The sequence below is a fragment of the Muscardinus avellanarius genome (genome assembly GCF_963383645.1).
Source record: "Muscardinus avellanarius genome assembly, chromosome: X".
Lineage (NCBI taxonomy): Eukaryota > Metazoa > Chordata > Mammalia > Rodentia > Gliridae > Muscardinus > Muscardinus avellanarius.
In genome coordinates this window covers 23,250,693-23,265,213 of record NC_137792.1, presented here as the reverse complement: position 1 = coordinate 23,265,213, position 14,521 = coordinate 23,250,693, and the positions used below count along the sequence as shown (strand labels likewise).

The window sequence follows — 14,521 nt, the reverse complement described above, 5'->3', positions numbered from 1 at the left end:
AATATTCTCTTTAACCTTTCAAACCTATTTCATCACAAGATGATTTAAAAGCAAGAAAGAATCAATTTCACCTATAGGAATCCACTTAGCATTTGGTTGACTGCTTCCCCTTTGCATACATCTAAAAAGAATCTATATGCAGCCCCCAAATTAACTTAAAAGGGTGGTTTAATTACTTGTGAATAAAATAAGAAAAACTATGATTACCTGTAACAGTTAACTCAGTGGTTCTTCTCACAACGAAGCCTCCATATTTCAATTCACAGGTATAATTTCCAATGTCATCTTCTCTGACTTCTCTTATAAGCAAGGTGTCTCTTTTAAATATAATACTTGGCCTCCAGATTTTTGTCCTACACTCCTATATGAAGAATATAAACATGTATAGTACATGTAGTAACTGAACCAAAGTACTTCAGGTCACTAAAACAATAATGTCTAAAGTCATAACTTAAAAGATCTGACAAGTTTAGAATTAAAGCTAAAAAATTCCTTCGTGTTTTAAATAGCTGGGAAATCAGATGCCACAATTTGAAAACAGTAGTCTTAGAAATAGTCACATTATTACTTTTAAAATTAATCTATACAAGATACACAGTAATGTATTTGTTATAAGAATAAATATGTGTGGACTATTTCTAACATTGTCTTTAAAAGCAAAAATTTACATTTGATGATATGAAATGAATCATACTGATCTTAATAACAGAAAACATAAAATATATTTTAAAAGTAGATAAATTAGTTCTATAAAGTAAAATATTAGAAATAATAAATATCCAAATATTTAGTACAAATTAAATAACTTCATAGCATGTATATTCTATAAACTATGAAAAAAACAGCCAACATTTATATACAAGGTCTTTATAGTCTCATAAATATCTATTTTCATTGTTGACAGACCTACCACATTACGATTTTTGAATTAAGCTTTGGATTATAATGACATTGGCTGAAGAGATTTCTGTTTTTGCCAAAACAGAATTCCATGTGCTCCAGCCAGATTTGAAACCAATGGAATGACGATTAAAAAAGAAAAAAAAGCTCTAAAGCCTTTAACACTATTGAGAGGTTATATTATTTCTAAAAGATTTTATTGCCAAATCAAATTTTTGCAGACCATGATTTTATATGGCTCAATGCCTCTTTGTAATTGGGAGGGAAACTTATGCAGTTATTTCAAACCAAAATATATATTTTATTTGCTCATATCCATCATATGAATTTGCATAATTATGTAAATTATATACTGAATTTATAAAATCTATATTTAGACAGAGTATTTGTGTTATATCATTCTCTTTTGAAAGTACCATTCAGTCTCACTGTTTAGACTACAGAGGTTTAGTTCTGACTATGGAAAAATAATGTGAACTACCATAATTTTTAATTTCCACATATACTGTATTGTTTACACATCACCCCATTACTGATGGTCTTTACAGCTTAAGGTCAAAATGAGCATGGTGGTGTTTGAAAACATGTCTAAAGGACTGCTATACAATCAGGTTTTTTTGAGGGAGTGTATACTGGTGTGAGCTCAGGAGCATTCTACCTCCAAAATCATCCCTAGCATTTTTTATTTTAAATCAAGGATGGTAAGCCTGGCCTCAAACCTACAAACCTCCTGTGTCAGCCTCCTAAATTGTGGAATTACAGGCATGCGCCACTGCACCCAGGTTGACCAGTCCTCTTTGTTTGTGTGTGTATGTGTGTGGTCCTGAGAATTGAACCAAGGGGCATTCTACCTTTGAGCTACAAACCCAACACTATTTTATTTTTTTATTTTGAAACTGGGTCTCACTAAGTGGCTGATAGCCTCACTCAGTTGCTGAGACTGGCTGCAAACCTATGGTCCTCTTATCTCAGCTTTCCAATAACTAGGATTACAGGCAAGGTGAGTATCACCATGTCTTGCTGGCCAGTCATTTTTAAAATCAAATATGTGGAGTGTGTGTAGTCTCTTATCTTTTAGCCGATATTGAAATGCTCTTTGCATCTCCTAAAACTAGCTTAATAATTTTATATTTTAGAAGCTAAATATGCACAAATAAGCACTAGAATAATATTTGGTTTTAGAAACTTAGACCCTATTCCTCAAATTCTACTTTCCCTGGAAGCAATCATAAAAGTTTGTTTACAATCAGCCTGTGGAAGTCAAGTAAACTGTAGAAAATCAAGGACAAGAAGAACTTAACTAAAGAAAAGGCAAAAACAACAACAAAAACAACATTGGTGTTATTGAGTGCTATTTAAAATCATCTAGGAAGCCAGGCGTGGTGGCGCACACTTGTAATCCCAGAGTTTGGGAGGCTGAGACAGGAGGATGGCACAGGTTCGAAGCCAGCCTCAGCTACTGAATGAGATTCTCAGCAACTTAGTGAGACCCTGTTTCCAAATAAAGTATAAAAGAGGTCTGGGAGTATAGCCCGGAGGTAGAAAAGCCCCTGGGTTCCACCCCTTCCCCCGCCCAGTACCACAAAAAAAATCATCTAGAATAGAAACAGAAGGGACATGTTAATAAATATTTCAACAATTCCTTTAATATTCTGAACTCTCCATAGGATATTATAAAGAATCAAAATTAAGTCTTAGAGAAGGCATTGATAATTATTGTAACATCCTTTTAAAATTGTTCAAAGCTCTTTCTTTCTTTCTTTCTTTCTTTCTTTCTTTCTTTCTTCCTTCCTTTCTTTCTTTCTCCTTTTTTGGTGGTAATGGGGTTCCTGGCATCCCTTCTACCTCTGGGCTATACTCCGAGAGACCTATTTTATACTTTTTATTTGGAAACAGGGTCTCTTAAGCCAGCGCGGCTGGCTTCGAACCTGCGAGATCCTCCTGTCTCTGCCTCCCAAGGGCGGGGATTACAAGTGTGCGCCACCACGACCAGCTTCAAAGTGTTTTCTTGTTTTATTTCTAAACAGTATTTTGATTCATGTAGAATCAGTTACAGTTACGAGGTGAGTCTGTTCTAAGACTGACATTTGTGAATCTAGTTTTTAAGAGGTCTTGTTTCCTACAATCCCACTTCCTACAGGATGGACAAAATAAATTTAACACTAGAAATCTTTAATCCATAGATAAAATATTCCAGAGAAATATCCATGCATATATACTCTATTTTAGTGTATTCAAAACAAAAATTCCTATATGGTATAAATAAGCTTAAAAGAAAATTAAGCAAAGAGCTTAATTAGACTTGTAATCTCTGTATTTGGGAGGCTGAGACAGGAGGTTTGTGGCCAGCCTCAGCTATTTAGTGAGGCCCTCTGCAACTTAGTGAGACCGTGTTTCAAAAATAAAGTAATTAATTAATTAAATAGGGCTGGGGGTGTAGCTTGGAGTTAGAATATCCCTGGGTTCAATCCCCAGTACTGGAAAATAAAAGTAAAATTAATTGTGAAGCTTCAATTAACATCAATGATGTGATGGGAAAAGGGAACTGGATTATTCTTTTCAAGCTGAATGTTTATTTTGGTATTTGAAAAAAAATGGGTCTAAAACTATTTTTATAATGTTACAACATTTTCTCAGGTGCCATTTCTTTTAAATATGTATGCTTAAATATTAAGAGGATTAGAATATGGATAAAGATTTTTCACTAAATAGAATGTTCAATTAAAAACTAGTGTGTCATTTATCACAGCAGAAAATCAATCTTTTTCCTCTTATTTGGGGACATTGTTATGCTAATATGAAAAACCATGACATCAGTCGTCAATATATTATAGGTCCTGAAATTATCAATTTGAAACATTTATCCATACAAACAAGATGTGAAAAAAACAGAATAGTTTATTACAAAAGACTGCCAATACAAACATTGAGTAATTATTTATCAAAGCCACTGATATAATAACTTAAAATTAAGTCAGGAACAGTGGCACACACCTGTACTCCCAATACTTGGGAGGCTGAGACAGAAGGATCACAGGTTCATGGCCAGTGTCAACAACTTAGTGAGGCCCTCGGCAATAAGGTGAAACCATGATTGAAAATTAAAAAAAAAAAATTAAAGTTCTGGAATTGTAGCTTGGAGGTAGAATTCCCCTAGGTTCAATCCCTTATACCCAGACAGAAACAATCAAACAAACAAAACAAGAACTACAAACAAAAACATAAAATTTTCAGCACAATTTGTTGCAGCATTCTAGAAAGATAGAATTGAACTATATCATACCCATTTCATTTTATCCAATTTTACCCAGAATAAGATACATATTAAGCTATTTGTAAAAAAATAAAATAATCCACAATTCATACCTTATACCAAAGGATTTCAGGTTCTCTGGTGGGTAGTAAAAAATCTTCTATGTCACGGCATGAAATTTCCTTGCTTTTACTAAGTTCAGCTTTTTCAAAATACTTCATTTTGGAATTGTAGCAGAGTCCAGTGTCATTTTCACCCACTGTCAGTGAGATGGATACTTTCATACAGTAAGTGGAGTTTCTGTAATAAAGGAAAATAAATATAGTGACCTACTGTGAACAGAAATCAAGTAGTTGCAGTGTTAAACTCTCACATAGAAACAAACAAAAAATATATGATTAACTCATGTTATGGTATGTTGGCTTATTCCACGCAGTTTTCTCTTGTCAACCAACTAAACAATGCTTGGTCCTATAAATACAGCTATTTATTTATTTTTATTTGTCAAAAAAGTTTTTTATTTTATATGAAGACTGGGCAAAAGAGATTTTAATCTAGAAAAATGAAAGGAATGAAGGAAGATTTAGGTGAGAAAGCTTAAGTTTATACTAAAATTGGCAAACTCAGCAAAGAAGTAAACAACTGTAACTGGCCTGTTAAGTAAAGTGGAAAGGCAGAAATAATGTTGCTCCAGTCTTACGGTACTGATTGTCTTGGTAAAAGAAGTTATTGATGAGTCTAGGAATAAAACAATCTTGGAAAAAAGTACTGCCATATTAGTTAGGCACAGTGTTACACCTGTAACTCCAGCTACTTTGGAAGCCGAGGCAAGAGGACCACAAGTTCAAGCCCATCCTGAGAAGCTCAGTGAGACCCTGTCCCAAGATAAAAACTTAAAAAATACTATTTGTATTTATTAGTGGTGGAGTATTCCTGGGCTAAATACATAGTGCTACAAAAATGTATTGCAAAATCTCTATCTTGAGCCATGAGGACCTAGACTCCAGGTTTTCAGAGAGAAATATTCTAATATATTAGATAAGGAAAACTCTTCCCTGATAGACAGATTTTACAAAATTAGGTCATTAAATCAGCACCTTAGTTTTTTTTTTTTTTTTCCTGTGCCAGATCCTAAACCAAGTTTACAGTTTCGATTAAGTGAGAGAAGAAATCATGTTCAGAGGTCATTTGGGAAAGAGTTCAGAGCAAATCAAATTTTTGCATAAATCAAACTACTTAACACTTTCTATTTAAGTCTCTGGATATTCAGTGAACACTGATAACATGTTTTTCATGGTGCTGGGAAATGGAAATAAACACTGGGTTCAAAGTTTGGTGTATAATGTCTCATTCGGTTCAGTGTTCAAATTCTTATTCATGTACTTGACCATTAAATTCCTATAGTTAAATCTCATTGCTAACTCTCTTTGCAATATTGGGAAATTTATTTAACCCTTTTAGCCTCAGATGGAGTAGAGGAAGAATACTCTAAGTATTAAACAGAATGTAAATAGAAATTGATTCCTTCTGTCACAGGTGCTCAGTACTGGTCATTCCTCCTTTCTCTGCATCTGGAAACATAGAAAATAGTCCCCAAGCCCTCCTCAGTCAGTCAAGATTATTTTTTTAAAAAAATTATTATTGCATTGTATTCATACATCTTAAAGTGATACAAGAAGGTGGAGACATATGTACACAAAACACTTCTTAGCCCTTATCTAGTTAGCCCTTATTCAATTCCTGCCCCATTCCCTCCCCCTACCTCCTTCTCATGCTTGGTTTAGTGTTTGATTTTGATGTGTTTGTTAAAGCACATCAAGTACATTAAAGAATTTTTCTCTTCCCCCAATTCCTTCAGGTTGCCTTATTTGGTGATCTATAGAATCTCCTTCTTTATCTAGAGTTCCTCCTATGACCCATTTTCCCCTAGCTTTCACATATTAAAGAGAGCATTTGATTTCTTATTTTTGATGACTGACTAATCTCACTTAGCATAATATCCTCCAGTTCCACCCATTTGCCTGTAAATGATGTAATTGTCTTTTTCTTTGTGGCTGAGTAAAATTCTATTGTGTACATATCCCACAATTTTGTAATCCATTCATCTGTTGATGGCCATCTTGGCTGGTTCCATAGTTTGGGAATGGTGAATTGTGCAGCTGTATGAACATCGATACACGTGCATTAGTTTGGTAGTTTGGTTTTCATTCTTTTGGGTAGATTCCCAAAAGTGGTATTGCTGGATCATATGGTAAGTTCATTCCCATTCTTCTGAGGATCCTCCATACTGTTTTCCAAAGTGATTGTACTAATTTAAAATCACACCAACAATGTTTTAGAGTTCCCACTTCTCTACATTCTCACCAGCATTTGTTGTTGTTTGTGTTTTGAATGTTTGCCATTATAGTTGGAGTTAGGTCAAATCTCAGCGTAGTTCTGATTTTCATCTCTCTGATTGCTAATGATGTTGAGCATTTTTCATGCATTTATTTGAATTTCTTCCTTCGTGAAATGAAGTAGGTCTATTTAATTCACTTGACCATTTTTAATGGGTTATTTGTTTTCTTAGTGCTGAGTTACTTGAGTTCTCTGTATATTCTAGATATTAGTCCTATATCAGATGAAGAGTTGGAAAAAATCTTCTTCCATTCTGTTGGCTCTCGGTTGAGGTTCTTGATAGTTTCCTTTGCTGTACAGAAGCTGTTTAGTTTAACACAATCCCACGCATTGATTCACCTTCTAGTTTCCTGTGCCTTTGGGGTCTTGTTGAGAAAGTTTTTATCTGTGCCTTTGTGTTGCAGTGTTGGACGTATGCCCTCTTCAAGGAGCCTCAAGGTCTCTGGTATAATTTCCAAGTCTTTGATGTATCCCACTTTGAGAAAGTTGGGTTTATTTTTATTTTTCTGCATATGGTTAACCAGTTTTGCCAGCATCATTTGTTAAAGAGGCTATCTTTTTTCCACTGTATGTTTTATCTCCTTTGTCAAAAATCAATTGGCTATGTGTGGATTTTTTCCTGAGTCTTTTATTCTGCTACATTGGTCTGTGTAACTGTTTTCATGCCAGTACCATGCTGTTTTTTTTTTTTAATATGGCTTTGTATTACAGTTTAAAGTCATTGAAAAAAAATGGATGAATACCTTAGAAGATGGAAAGATCTCCCATGTTCATGGATAGGTAGAATAAGTTTCATCAAAATGGCCATACTTCCAAAAGTGATCTACAGATAAATTAATTACCAAGGTCCTTCTTCATAGACATAGAAAAATAAGTTCTTAAATTCATTTGGAACAGCAAAAAACTCAGAATAGCCAAAGTGTTTCTCAGCAACAAAAACCATGCAGAAAGAGTCAAGATTCTTTGACACTATCCAAATCCTTGATCTAGATTCTTGGTTTTTTTCCTTAATATTAAGATGACACAATGAGAATGACCAAAAAATAATTAACTTAGTTATTCATACTAGATTGAGTAACAAAAAGATTTGCAAAAATTAGAAGAACCTTTATTGAATGTACATATCTCCATTTCGTATAATATCCAGCCTGCCAATAGTTCTAAAATATCTAATAGTTACAATAACTAAAAATACATTAGAAGTCTAAAAACAATACTGAGAGTAAGTTTTCAAAGATTTTTCTAAAATAAGACATATTTTTTTTTATCACCAGTCTCTCAGAATTCAGGAAAAGAGAGATACAAGGAAATATTTGAAATTCAATGTAGTACATACTACAAAAATATATGAAATATGCAAGTGTTGTCAAATAAATAAGCCATGAATGCGGGCGCATACCTGTAATCCTAGTACTTGGGAGGCTGAGAAATAATTATTGCAGTTTTGAGGCTAACCTCAGCAACATAAGGAGACCCTCTTTTACTTAGTGAAATCTCATTTTGAAAAATAAAAATGTTGAGGGTATATTTCAGAGGTGGAATACCTCTGGGGTGGCTGCCAGCAGGGGGTAGGGAGAGGGGGGGAAGAAGAAGGAGGAGGAGGAGGAGGAGGAGGGAAGAACAGGAGAGGTGAGGGGAGAGAAGGGAGAGAAAAGAGAGGAGAGAGAGAGGAGAGGAGAGAGAGAGGATAGGAGAGAGAAAGGAGAGGAGAGAGAGGAGAGGAGAGAGAGAAAGAAGAGAGGGAGACACAAGAAGTCTTCATTAATGGTAATACTTGAATTTTCTTAAACAATGAGTAAGGATTTGGCAATTTGGAGAAGAGATATTTTAAAGACAGTATACAAAGGCATGAAACAACATGATATGTTTAAAAAAATCCCAAGTAATACAGTGTGGCTTGATTATAAAGTCACTATAAATGACCAGAGACATGTATAGGAGCCAGACTGAAAGACATGTAAGCTATTTAAAGAGTTTGGACTTTTATTGGGGAATGATTCAAATCAGCTCTTAGAAAAGTATTTCTAATTACAATGAGAAAAAAATGGATTGGAAGGAAAACTAAATGCAGCAAGACCAATTGGACTATAAGTACTCATTAAAAAATTAACCTCAAAATGGCAGTTTCCATTGTGGTAAAAAGGATGAGCAATGCTCAAAATAGATTTAAAACAATATGACAGTGAGGAAGCAGAGGAAACAAAACGAAGAGTTTTTTTTTTTTTTTTCTCAGCTAAGTGTATGAAAGGTAGATTCAATCCTTCAGCATGGAGAATACCAAAAAAGAAACAACTTTAAGAGGAAAGAAAATGTTTTAAGTTTAGCTTGAACTTCATAGTCAATTGAAAAAGATATCCCTTTTGGGGTTGCTAGCAATATTGCTCATGCATTATTTATTAATTTTGCTCCAATATAAACTAGAGTTTGTTCTTTCTAGGCTGGTAGTAAGATTATTTTTCAGAAAAAAATTATCTAAGTTAAGCTATTAATTATCTCTAGAACACATTTACATCTGCCTGAAGAAAACATTTAGGTTTAAGAAAATACATATTTTTAGAATATTTGTAAATATTTGTAGAATATTTAAAGAACAAGTTCCTTTCTAAGAAGTGCATCAATATATTCTAATTTTGAGCCTTCCACATAAATCTTTTAGAACCAAGGGTCTTGGGCTTTCTTTCTCCTCAAATTAATGCTTACTTCTTGTCTGTTGTACCACACTTCCTTGTCTCAGATGCCAAACACGTTTTTTAGAAAGGTGGGGTCAAATTAAGAGAAAGAACTCCAAAGCCCAATGCAGGTGTTCAGATTCTAACTCAAATATTCATTATTTTTAAAAGCAAGGCAATGTGACTTGAATTCTCAGGCTTTTTTTCATTAGTATAAGGAAAAATAATACCAAAGACCCCATAGGCTGATGTGGAAATCAAACATGTTAAAGCATGTAAAGAGATTAGGACTGTGCCTGTCTTAGAGTAGGCACTCAGTAAGTGTGAGATCTTATTATCGGCCCTGCGTTCTTTATTCCAACTTTCTTTATATTTCCATTTTGTAGTATAGTCACCCAGTGCTTGTTTGGGAGGTATATTAGAAAATATCACCATGTGTTGTTCTTTGCTGTGTAATTAGTGTGAAGCATAAAAAAAAAAAAAAACAGATTGAGTTCTTATACCTTTCATTTGAAATAGCTAAGTGAGCTGGGCAAAAATGACTGAAGTTGAAGGAAAATACAGACTTGACACCCCAGCCATTAACTCTTTCTCTTTTATAGTTAGAACTGACCCCTAATCTTCAGAAAGTGACTCCGGATGAGAACCCTCAAATATTCCTATTCTTTAACTTAGCTCTTCTTCTTTAAGCTAGCTCTATGAGGCGACTACTGATTTACAACAGTCTTGTAATGTCTGGAATTCCAGACTTCCCAGGATGGCACTATTTTCAGGTTACTTTCATTGTTACTACACTTGATCTTAGCCAAAAGGCTGAGAAGCGATTACTTTCAATATTTGAATATTTGTTTACTGTTTCTGTTTAGCAGGGAGTGATTTAAAAATCTCAAAAAAGTAATATCCAACCAACACTATATAGTCTTATTTACTAAGAAGAGCGAACATGAAGCAAGCTTGTGACACATAATAAATACATGATTCTCCCTAAGGGAAATTTACATATTCTTAAAGCAAAGAGTGTATTTCACTATCATCAAACCTGTGGCTTGACTGCTTTGGCTCTCTGTTGTCAGGTAAAAAAGTGAAATGGGCTAAGTGTGATAAGAAGAAAACTCCTATAAGACTTACAGTAAAATCATTAGAACATTTTTACTTGACTTTTATAATTTGTAACAGATACACTGCTGCCTCGGCCAAACTTAAATCTTAAAAATATTGTATATAGGGTTATGTAATGTTAATTCAGCATTGTTCATAATAAAAGAAAATTATTTACCCTTAGCCTTGGTTTTATATTATCTTATACTCCAAAGTGAATGTCTTGTGGAGAAAAGTATAAGATGATCTAGCTTGGATTCCTTTGAAAATTTAGACCCTTAAAGTCCCTAATATCTAATAAGGGCTCATAAACAGCAAGTAGGAAGTTTCAATGAAATATCATGATATCTTCATATTTTTCTACTTATATATACATATACATATAATATATATATACATATATATTACGTAATATATACATATTACGTAATAATATATAATATATATATTAAAGGGATTGAATTCTGAAAACAATGGCCTTTGATGCTGCCTTATAAAAGAGAAGAAAATTGTAATGTGAAATCCAGTCCAACTATTGGGAGCTAACATTTATTCTAAGATATAATTAAGATACCCAATATGTGGCACAAAAATATAATTTAAATTACTTTAAGTGCAGACTCTAGAAATCAGTATGGCACAGTTTCTCATCAGTGTGTTATTTTGTAAAAGAGGACAATCGTGAATTGGGAGCTGTCAGAGATCTTAAAATCTATTTTTATATGAATAACTGCATTGTATAAGGTGTGGAAATTTGGTTAGGGTAGGCAGGAGAACAAAAATTATGTGGGGGCAGAAAAATTTTGTATATATCTGAATAGTTGGCAAAATATTAAAAACTATTCTATGCAATAACTTAGTACAACATAGTCATAATTATTGTGCAATCTGTAATAACTCAGCCTGTGCATTATAATATATAGTAGGGTTGGTGCTTCTCTCTTACTCTAAAAGAATTACCAGTAAGATGATTGTTATATATTATCTTCTAACAGCACCATTAAACATTTAACCTGTATATTATGTTAACTCAAAGGCCCATAGGGAAAATAATATAACATTTCCATAATATTTGATAATCTTTTCTCACTTTACCAAATGCTGCATAAAAAAGTCAGCTTTTTGATCATTGTTTCTCAAAAATTAAGTTTTGTATGCTTCTATGTTTTATGCTGTCTTCTCTAATATTCACTGGTCATTTTTAAAACCGCAATGTTTGTTTGCAGAAAAATAAAAACACATAATATTTTTAAGTGGCACAAAACTTTGAGCACTGAAAAGTGTCCTGGAGCAGGAGAATAACAGCAGAGTTGAAAGCTCAGTAGCTACAGACTTGATCAGAACTGAAATGTCTGGAAGGTGGTTCCTGAACCATAAATTTGACCATACGGCCTAATTATTAGTTGTGAAAATGAAGTTGTAGAAATCAAGAATGTCACGGTTCAATTTTGGAGTCAGTGTTTTAAAGTTTGTTAGACCTTAAATGTTAAAGATTGTATGTTTAAGATTGAAATGTTATTTCAATCTTAAAGTCTTCTGTTGTTTTCATTTTTATTGCTCTAGCAGTGTTTATGGTGATGCCTAAAACTAGGCACGAAGCCACTCTTTTATATCTTATCTTTCTTTAACACACTATGCTTGTAGCTACTGACACTAAATGTGGGATTTGTTTGGATTAGTTTTTATTTTCAGAAGAGCTCTAAAGGACCTATTGATTTAACAGTGGTTGAAATCAGTCCTTGGTGAAAATATAGAGTATAACCATGGAGCAGCTGCTAAGACCTAACAATTCTGGTTTATTGCCTTCTCATTTGCAATTCTATGTTTTAAATTTAACAGGTTAATTAAACCCCATCTACTATCTTCTACACACTATAAATTTAAAATAATTATTCAGTCTTCTTCTGATAGAAAATGACCAATATACTTTTATCACTTTTATTTTTTGGCCTAGCATTCCTGAAATATTACAATTAAGGATGCCCTAGCTCTTGAAGTTCTAGTTCACTATCTCTCTGAGTTATTATTAAGCATGAGCACTTTTAAATTTCAATTGTTAGCTGGGCATGGTGGCACACGCTTGTAATCCCTGCGCTTGGGAGGCAGAGACAGGAAGATCACGCAGGTTCGATGCCAGTCTCACTAGCTTAAGAGACCCTGTTTCCAAATAAAAATATAAAAAATAGTTGTCTGGGAGCGTAGCCCAGAGGTAGAAGGGCTTACAGGAACCCCAGTACCATCACCACCACAAAAAAATTCAATTGTTAGACTCAAAGAGTGAAGGAAGGAAAAAGAGGGAGAATCACAACCATGTTACTGAGGGAGACTGAGGCCCAGAATGATTTAAGATCACACACATTATAAATACTTTCTTTAGTGAAGCTGATTTCCTCAGTCTTTATCCATTTTATCCCTCTGTCTAGTTTCTTCAGAACAATCACAATGTATAATTATTTATTTCCACTTATTTAGCTGTTTGAATACTAATAGGCACATTTTTGACTGCAGCAAAATTACACAACATAAAATTAACCATTTCTAAGTGAACAGCTAAGTACATTGATAATATTCTGCAACCATCACCTTGATCTAGTTCTAAAACATGTTTATCATTATAAAAGTAAACATCATACCCATTAGCAAATTACTCTTAATTCCCTTCCCCTCACAGTCCCTGGAAACCACCCGTCTGCTTTGTTCTCATGCATCTATTTATTCTGGCTATATCTTATAAAGGTAATGACAAATGTGGCCTTTTGTGTCTGATTTTTTTCACTTAGCTTAATGTTGTCAGGTTTCATCCGTGTTGTGTTATGCATCCATGTGTTATCATTACCTGCTTTGGGCTAATGTTGGCCCATTGTACAGATACAACATTTTGTTTATTCATTCATAAGCTGACAAACATTTGAGTTTATATCTGGAATTTAGCTATTGTGAAAAATGCTGCTATGAACATCCATGTACACATGTTTTCTGAGTCCTTGCTTTCAGTTTTTTTTTTGGTCTTAGATCCAGATTTGAATTGTTGGAGCATATGTTTATGATATGTTTAACTTTTGGAAGAACCAGAAAAATGTTTATTTAAATGTATTAAGCTCTTTCTCCTCTTATAAATATTTCAGTTTCTGCTTTCACATGAATGAATAATAATGCACTGTAAGAAATTGCTCACCTAATGGATTCTGGAAGCTGAAGACTCCATACAGTGCCAGGCATATAATATGTATTCCCAACATATATATGCCCCTAAAAGTTTTTAACACCCTCTTATTTTATGCTTCTTTGAAGTAGCATACTTCTTTTTAATTTTCATTTAATTTAATTTTATTTTTGTGGTACTGAGGATTGACCCCAGGGGCATTCTACCTCTGAGATAAACCTCCACCCCTATTTTTTTATTCTTTATTTAGAAACAGGGTCTCGCCAATTTGCAGAGGGCCTCACTAAGTAGCTGAGGCTGGCCTCAATCCTGCAATCTTCCTGTCTTAGCCTCACAATTACTGGGGTTACAAGCATGTGCCACTATGCTTGGCTCTGAAATAGCACACTTCTTAACGGCAGAAATGGTAAGGAGATGTGTCTTTCAGGCCCAGGAAAAAATGTTAAAAAAAAAAAGAGTTGAAAAGACTCCTTGGCACTGAATAATTACACATATTCACTGGATGAAATTCTTATCTCACCATATACACAGAAGGGCTTTTTTCTAATCATAGTTGTCCTTCTTGATGTAAAAGAGAAGGAAAATAGAGGATAGATATTGAAGTCATATTCATGTCACCTGAAAACCTACTACTGTTCTCCAAGTGCTATGGTTTGGATATGGGGTATCATCCCACAGGAAAGCTCATGTGTTGGCAATGCAGCCAGGCTTAGAGGTGGGACATAGCTGGAGGAAGTGAGTCACTGGGACTGGGGTCTTGAGGACTGTGTCTGTCCCTGGACAGTTCCTCTTTCCTTCTGCTTTTGCCTCCATGAGCTGAGAGTAGCTTTCCTCTATCATGACCTGCCATTGCTGTGACGTTTCTGCCATGGAACTGGTTAACTTAGACTAAACCTCTGAAACTGTAAGACTGAATAAATTGCTTATTTTCTAAGTTGTTCTTGTAAGGTATTTTGGTCACAGCAACTAAAGAGCTAACTAAAATACCAAGCTCTGCATAGCCAGCTTTTTCTAAGATGATCATAATACTTCTTGAATTTT

At 34.1% G+C, this 14,521-nt stretch overlaps 1 protein-coding gene across 1 annotated transcript in view; it reads right to left on the bottom strand.

Moving 5' to 3' along the window:
- Positions 1-14,521, bottom strand: part of IL1RAPL1 (interleukin 1 receptor accessory protein like 1) — a gene marked incomplete at both ends in the record, with an annotated part of 1,089,212 nt that overhangs the window by 517,860 nt on the left and 556,831 nt on the right. Inside the window, 2 exons of the mRNA XM_080718753.1 lie at positions 208-361; positions 4,267-4,453. Coding sequence (XP_080574879.1) covers positions 208-361; positions 4,267-4,453 — 341 coding nt within the window. The remainder of the gene's footprint in view (positions 1-207; positions 362-4,266; positions 4,454-14,521) is intronic.